The sequence below is a fragment of the Miscanthus floridulus genome, chromosome 1, assembly GCF_019320115.1.
Source record: "Miscanthus floridulus cultivar M001 chromosome 1, ASM1932011v1, whole genome shotgun sequence".
In the NCBI taxonomy this organism is placed as follows: Eukaryota; Viridiplantae; Streptophyta; class Magnoliopsida; order Poales; family Poaceae; genus Miscanthus; species Miscanthus floridulus.
The window spans coordinates 155,528,325-155,535,856 of NC_089580.1; the positions used below are offsets into that span (position 1 = coordinate 155,528,325).

The window sequence follows — 7,532 nt, forward strand, 5'->3', positions numbered from 1 at the left end:
GGTCCTCACGGAGAGATAAGTGCTAGATCGTTGTTAGAGAGCGCAAGTGCCATCTCAAGCTTCTCTCGCCATGTGTTATAGTTGCTCCCATTGAGAGGCAGAATGAACGAGATAAACATCATTGGGTTGTATCATGAAAACAACATCAGATTAAGTGAGAAACATTTGATATAATAATTGCATGCCTTAATTTAACGTTGGTCAAAATTAAAACATACAATATGCTTCTACATTAACTCTATATCACCGTTGGGTAGAAATAGAATTAATGCATAAAACTCATAAATAAAAATTATAATATTGCTATCATCAACTTTGGTCAGAAAATAGCAATATCATAAATACAACATTCTTCTACATTAATTCTACATCACCGTTGGGCTGAAATAGAACTAATGCATAAACTTATAATATTGTTATCATCAACATTGGTCAGAAAAATAACAATATCATAATTTACAGAAAATTATTACTACTCTTCAAAATTAAATCCTCCCGTTGGTTCGAATTTAATTAGAAGATAATGAGCATCATCTTTGCAGCGGAAACATGGAAATAATCATGAAACAATAATATTCAGAAGCATTTACTAGTACTTAACTACTCTCTGAACAAATTCTTCCGTTGGTTCAAATTTGAGCAGAGATCAAACATCAAAACTTAATACAATTCAATAAAACTACTTTTGAAAATTAATAAAACTTAAAACAGTTCTTTGCCACTCATTCGGCCCGGCTCGGAAAAAATGGCCCGTGGCCCAGAATGCAGTAGCAGTGCGCAGCCCACTGAAACGCCGTGGCCCAGCATACGAAAATAGCCCATGGCCCAGGCCGCAACCTAGGCCTGGGCCCGGAATCTGTCCTCCCGCTTGGCCCAAAAGTTGGCCCGGTCGCCGTCAGCCGTCCATCTGGATCGAATGGCTGGCCGACAATCTCGGGGAATCAAAACGGCCCCCACCGGCCGCTCCCCTAAAACCCTAGAGCATTCTTTCTCCCCCTTCTCCTCTCTCAGCGCGCAGCCGAGGCAGTGACCACCCGCGGCGACCGGAGGAAGGAGGACGGCGGCACCACCGTAGGCCCCCTCGCCGACGCGCACGTTCGCCCGAGGGTGAGCGCGCCGTCGTCGAGTGGTCTTGTGCCGGTGCCCTTGGCCGGGCTCGAAGGTGCGGCAACTCAGCTTTCTTCCTGCGCGCCGACGAGGCGGCGGTGGGTCCCTCTTCCCGCACAACGGCGGTGTTGACGGTGGTAAAGAAACTAGGTAGGTTCCTCTCTGTCTCCGTTCGTTCCCCTTCTAGGGTTAGGGTTAGGGTTAGGGTTAGCTCGATTCAACTCAATTCGTTTCTTTCGATTCATCTCCTTCTAATTTCTTTTCGATTTCTACCCCAAAATCTAGATCTACATGCTAGGGTAGGCGACTGATAATGTTAGGTTGATCCCCTCCCGACTCGGTCCAACGACGGGTTGAGACCTTGATCCGCGCCCTGATCGGGGGCGCCCAACCGAGCCATGCTTGGTGGGCCCCCGTCGTACAGCGCCATATAAAAGGAGGTGGGGGCCGGGACACTCGGTACGAGGTTCACCATGCTGCCACAAACCCCACCGACAAAACCCCTAAACCGATCTAAGAGGAGGCGCTGAAGCGGCAGGAAGCCCCGCCACCCATCACTGACTCCGCGCCGCCACTCACTAGACTCCACCGCCAAGACGCCGCCATCACTGGAAATCGTCACCATGGCCACCTCCTCATCCAAGCCCGATGGTCAGCCGCTTCTATTCCCCTCTCTCTCTCTCTCTCTAGTTCAAATTCTAGGTCAAACTACTTGTTTTCCTAAGTTTGTACCCTCTGATCTACACCTAGGTGATCCCTAAGTTCTATCAGGTAGTCCTCGAGTGAGAAGGGCACGGCGGTGGTGGAGGTGGAGAGGAGGCAGCATGGGCAGGGCTGGATGGGGGCTGGCAGCGGTGATGCGGCGCGAAGCAGAGCGAATATGCGATTTCAGAGACGCGGCATCGCCGATTCACCGCGACGGAGTGGGGCGCGGGCGCCAGGTGAGAAGAGGAGCAGCAGCAGAAAGGGCTCGTCGCGTGTGGAGAAAGTGATGGAATAGGAGACATGCGATGGCCCCGAGGATCAGGCTAGAGGGACGAGGCCGTCGGAAACTCCGCTCCGCCTGCGCAAGCCCAGCCCACGTGATGCGTAAGCTGGCAGCCACCCAGGGTCGTGGCCCAGTTGGCCAAACCGGAAATTCTGGCACGTAGATAGCACAAAGCCCAGCACCCCCTGCCAGTGATTTCAGGTGATCCTGCTAGAAGAGGCCGAGAAGTCACGGAGGTTGAACGCCTGGCCCACCCGATCGCAGGCAGCCGGTGATTTCAAACCGGCCACCAAGGTCTGTCAAACTAGGTGGGGTTCTCTACTCGCTGAAACACAAGCGCGGGGCCACGCCACGAACGATGAACGCACGAGGAGCGACGGGACTTGGCGGGCGAGGGAGGCCACGTCACCGACGGCGCCTGCCGTTTCGGACGGACATTTTCGCTGAAATTTGGCTTATGCTGATGCTTATGTTGATTTGTTGTAAGAGAAAAATATTGTTCGTTAGCTGAAAAATACTGCTGAAGTAGTTCAAGCGAACAGGCAAGGAATCCGGCTGGGGACAGTGTGCTCTGCTCTGCTCCTCGCCTCCTCCACATGCACCAGGCCCAAGTGGGGACGCGAACAGAACAAGAACATGCTGCCTGCCCCCAGCATATGTTAAATTCACACGCGCGAATTCAAGTGGAAGAAGAAAAATACTCGTTCAAAATGATATTTGTTTGCTCTGAATTCGGAATTCACCTCGCTGCTGGCTGCTGTAGCTCTACCAGCTGTGAAAGTTTTTTTTTAGGGACACACATTTGACGGATCCAATCAAACACTGACTGGCATGGATCCGTCAATGCTGCATGCCATCCGCTGGCTGGCCGGCCTGTTGATTGACATTAGCGCTGCCGTTTGGAATATTGGCGAGCCTGCGTGCGGAAGTTGGCACGAGGCAAAAAAAAAAAAAAAAAAAAAAAAAAAAAAAAAAAAAAAAAAAAAAACCACGCCCACGCCCACACTCATGCGAACGCGGGAGGCCATGCCAAAGCGTTTATATTGGGTGACGTTTTTATACAGGATGCTAGCCAGAGACCGAAAAATACTACTACAGAGGGGTGCAGCATACTACAGAGGCAAATGCTAGCACCAGCTGCATGCTCAAGTTTGCACCAGTGCAAAAGAAAAGAAAAGCTATTTGCCCACCCTACACTACACTACAGAGGATGTTATCTGGCTAGACATAGTAGATGGATAGAGAAAGATTACTTTATTTGGTTGGAAATGGAAAGAGCCTGTTCATCGAGATTATAAGGCCATGTTTGGTTTCCATAAGTCAGGTGACTTATTAAGTCAGGTGACTGAAAACTAGTGACTTATAAGTCATGCCTGTTTGGTTGTAGATGACTTATAAGCTCATTAATGACCCTGTTAACCCCACCTCCCCTCCTTCCGTTCCCGCGCACGCTCCCTGAGATTGAACGACCCTGTTAGGGACCGTACAGATCATCGTCACCACTCAGAAAATTGAACGCAGCAGCCCAACCAAAATCCCACATTTTCCTTTCTTATCACAGAACCGTACAGATCATCATCGTCAAATCAAAGCGGCCATCTCATTTTATTGATTACAAATCCATTACAAATATGCATACAAATATCCATACAAGTATCGATACAAGTCGTCACACAGAAATACAAATTGCATGGTTCGGCATTGAAACAAATACAAATTACCTCCTTGTATGCAATCCTTCCGCTATCCAATCACGAAAAATGTTCATGTTATGATCATCACTCGTGTTTTGCCCCTGTGCTTGAGTTGCACGTCTTCGACGTTGGTGTCGGCGTCCTAGTCGACTAGGCTCATCCCCCATAGGAATGAACTCCTCATCATCATCACACTCTTGGAAATCTCTATCCTCCAATTTACTCTCTCTAATGTAATTATGTATAGCCATGCATGCTGAAATAATTTGACTTTGTTTTGGTGGTGGATAAGAGGGCATGTGTAACAAAATCCTCCACTTGTTCTTCAGTTACCAAAGGAACGCTCTATTGCATTGCGAATTTGGGAATGTCTATGATTAAAGGTTTGTTTTTTACCTCTTGGTGGTGGACCTTGGTTGTACTCCTGGAAATGGTACTTTGTACCTTTGTACGGTGCAAGATAACCAGGCTGGTTAGAGAAACCCGAGTCCACCACATAAAATTTCCCTACAATGTTAATGTTAACGGTTAGAAAAGTGGCAATCATCGAATTGATCAAAGAAATGTTTATCAAAATCCAAATTTACCTTGGGGAGGATGTGGGAAGAGGCTTCCAAATTTGTCAACTGCTGCCTTGAATACCCTCATGTCATGAACCGACCCAGGCCACCCAGCAACGATAAAGGTGAATCTCAAGTCAAAATCACAAATTGCTAGCACATTCTGACTGGTCTTTGATTTTCGGTTCATGTGTGTGATGAGCTCTGTCTTTGGCACGACCACCTCTATATGTGTTCCATCAATGGCTCCAATGCAATTGTCAAAGAACGGAGCAAACATTGGATTTCGTACTCTTGGATGAGGTGTCCTAAACTCTGGATCTAGTGGCCGAATTATGTCTCCTGCCAACTTAACCAAACATTCCAACACTTTATCAAACTTCCTATGAAGTGTCTCCATTGATCTAACAAAACGATTTTCAGCCTGCCGAATAGATTGAGGGGCACCAACCATCCATAAAAACATTGCTAAAGACTCCACTTATGACATTCTCCTAGTCGACCTCAATCCATATGATTGCACTAGTAAATTGTGCAGGCTATCAAACACTGCCCTTTCCATTCTAAACATGTTGTAACATTCAGTACTATGCCCTAGTGTCCGGATGACCCAATCATATCCACTCTCTTTAGCTTGTCAGTACTCTTTTCTATTTGCCATGTTCTCAAGGTGGTACGTACCAATGAGTTCTGCAGCGCTGAATATCAAATTCTTCCTCCGCTTTGCTGCTGCGGCCTCCTCTTCCTCCTCTTCTTCCTCCTCCTCTGCCCACTGGTCCATGGTGGCAGCAATCCAGTGCTACAAACAAATATGCAGCATCAAATTAGTACCCATATTACTCACAAATATGCAGTGACAGAATAGGGTGGCTCATATGCACAAGTTCACACCAATTCAAAACATGCTCACAAATATTACTCATGACATCCATACTTCACTGAACACAAATAGTTCACATCACTTGACACAAATACTTCACAACAAAAAGTTCAAACGACATGACACGATTAAAGTTCAAACAATATGAGAAGATTACAGTTCAAACGACATGACTCATAGCACATGACTTTAACAGCTACACAAATCCTCTTTGCTTGCAGTGCATCTGGATCCACACAAGTCGGGCTTCAGGAGTCTTGATAGCTCTAAAGAAGGCCCTCTTGTTACCATCCATGAACAACTCTGAAGCCACCCACATCTCAACGGAGGCTTCAGCTACCCCACACTCTGTAGCAAGAGCTACACATTCATCCATCTCAGCTTGAATTGCTTGGCGCTTCCGATCCATGATCTGGGCTTGTGCAGTGACAATGGCCCTGGACCGAGCCTCCTCCCTCTTGGCATAATTGTCCTCTTTCTTCTTCCCTTCCTCCCTGTCAATCTTAATTTCAGCAACCAGTCCCCTAAGAGCTCTGACCATGGGACTCTTGGTTTTCTTGGTAGGGCTCTCTCCTGTTGTGGCAGTGCTGCTGGGCCTCTTGCTTCCACTGCTGCTGGTAGGTCGATTCAGACCAGTGCTCATGGGACTGTACGGGTCATCTTCTCCAGTGAGATCATAAAGGTCTCCTGCAACATCTTTACCTTTGCTCGGCTGATCTTCTGCCTCCTCAAATCCAGGACAAAATGCAGATGTTCCATCTACTGTCACATGATCAAAGATCAGCATCAAATCATCTAGGTAGGGGGGCACTCGGTCCTTGAACATTTTGTAACACTCAGTTCTCCCCTGAAATATGAGAAAAAAAGGTCATCAGTACCTGTTCATAAGCAATAAACAAATTAATTTGGCTAAGAACAGGATCAGTTACCTTGGTATTAGCTTGCCACCATGTCTCGCTTGCCAGGATTTCACCATTTGGACCTCGGCCTAGTCCACTGGATTTCACCTGTACCTCTTTCCAGAAAGTTGCCAAAACCTTTGCTTGGGTGTACCTATTCTTCATAGCCTTCACATTATAGTTATGTCCACAAGCTCTACGAAAATCCTTGCATATGTTCTTCCACCCAACAGAGGACATTTGATTGTTCGGGCGATTCCCGGCACTAATCTCGCGCACGACTAATTTTAAAAAAAGTTCTAGCCTTTGTTCATTCCATTTAGCAGTATCGAATCCACGCTGTAATGCATTGCAACTCGATTACAAAATGATACTATGACCTACATTGCAATTGTGAAACACATCAATGCTGCAAATGTTACCTCATTGGGGTCGTCTTCCTCCTCATCAGAGTTCAGGAGCATGTTGGAGCCATCGGCCGCCATGGACCTGCTCCCGTAGAAGCACTCCTCGTCATCGTCCACGTCGATGCGGCTTGCACTCTGTGCGCGCGCGGCATTGGTCAGGGACCTGGCGCGCGCAACACCTCCACCACTGCGCGCAGCCCCTGACCTCGCCGGACGACGAGGGATGCCGGCGCTGGACGTGGATCCACGACCACCTGTACCTCGGCCCGCAGATCTGCCGCGACCATGCGTTGCCACTACATGCTTGCCGCTGCGTCGACAGGCAGGGGCCTCGTCCGACTGCAGCACGCGCTGGTAGTCGCCCAGGCCGGGAAACACCGCCGCCTGGGAGTTGAGGTCCAGGCCCTCCGGCGCGGGCGGATCCATGAAGGGAGGAGCGGGCGGTGCGCTGAATCCACCCGAGTGCGGAGGAAGGAATCCAGCCGCCGCCGGATGGACGACGCCAGCCGCCGCCGGATCGAAGAATCCGGCCGCGCCCGGACGGGGCGGAGGGACGAATCCAGTCGGCGGGGAGTAGTTCCCGACCTGTGATCCGTCACCGAAGAACTCGTCTTCCTCGTCGCCGGCCTGGGAATCGTTGAAAAGGTTGAGCAAGTTCCTCGAACTGCTGCCGGCCATGGTGGCGGGGGGCGGCGGCGGCGCCGAGATCTAGAAGTAGCCAACGGTGGGGAAATGGGAACGGTGGCGGGCGGCTGCGGCGGCGGCGGCTCGTGCAAGATTGGGAGGGAGGAGGCGGCGGCGAGAACGAGGGAGGCAGGGGAGGGGCGGTCCTGCGGATGAGAGGGGCGCGTGTTGCGGCTGCTGCCGATAGGGTTGGGCGTGTGCCCCAAGCTAAAAAGGTGTGGGTCACACACGAAAAAGAGGTGACTTATAAGTTTTAAACAGGGGTGAAGCAACTTAAAACTTATAAGTTAAGTGACTTATAAGTTGGTGGCGT

The 7,532-nt window shown here is 49.3% G+C and overlaps 2 protein-coding genes across 2 annotated transcripts; both read right to left on the minus strand.

The window, feature by feature from the left end:
- Positions 1–3,510: 3,510 nt before the first annotated feature.
- On the minus strand, positions 3,511–5,130 carry LOC136465888 (protein ALP1-like). Its single transcript, XM_066464453.1, has 4 exons — positions 5,031–5,130; positions 4,377–4,691; positions 4,186–4,296; positions 3,511–3,566 (listed from the first exon to the last, which is right to left on the minus strand). Exons 1-4 carry the CDS (start codon positions 5,128–5,130, stop codon positions 3,511–3,513), a joined length of 582 nt encoding a protein of 193 aa, XP_066320550.1.
- A 295-nt stretch (positions 5,131–5,425) lies between these two features.
- LOC136465897 (uncharacterized) lies at positions 5,426–7,499 on the minus strand. Its single transcript, XM_066464457.1, has 3 exons — positions 6,551–7,499; positions 6,159–6,467; positions 5,426–6,076 (listed from the first exon to the last, which is right to left on the minus strand). The coding sequence occupies exons 1-3, from the start codon at positions 7,211–7,213 to the stop codon at positions 5,426–5,428; spliced, it is 1,623 nt and encodes a 540-aa protein (XP_066320554.1). The 5' UTR covers positions 7,214–7,499.
- Between the last annotated feature and the right edge of the window lie 33 nt (positions 7,500–7,532).

Excerpts from the sequence above, each read along its gene's own strand:
- LOC136465888 (XM_066464453.1), bottom strand. The coding sequence starts at position 5,130 with ATGGACCAGTGGGCAGAGGAGGAGGAAGAAGAGGAGGAAGAGGAGGCC. Across the intron at positions 4,692-5,030 it reads CAGCGCTGCAGAACTCATTG|GAGACATAATTCGGCCACTA; the intron begins GTACGTACCACC and ends TTAAGTTGGCAG. Across the intron at positions 4,297-4,376 it reads CTTCCCACATCCTCCCCAAG|GGAAATTTTATGTGGTGGAC; the intron begins GTAAATTTGGAT and ends TTAACATTGTAG.
- LOC136465897 (XM_066464457.1), bottom strand. The coding sequence starts at position 7,213 with ATGGCCGGCAGCAGTTCGAGGAACTTGCTCAACCTTTTCAACGATTCC. Across the intron at positions 6,468-6,550 it reads AGGAAGACGACCCCAATGAG|CGTGGATTCGATACTGCTAA; the intron begins GTAACATTTGCA and ends AATGCATTACAG. Across the intron at positions 6,077-6,158 it reads GGTGGCAAGCTAATACCAAG|GGGAGAACTGAGTGTTACAA; the intron begins GTAACTGATCCT and ends CTCATATTTCAG.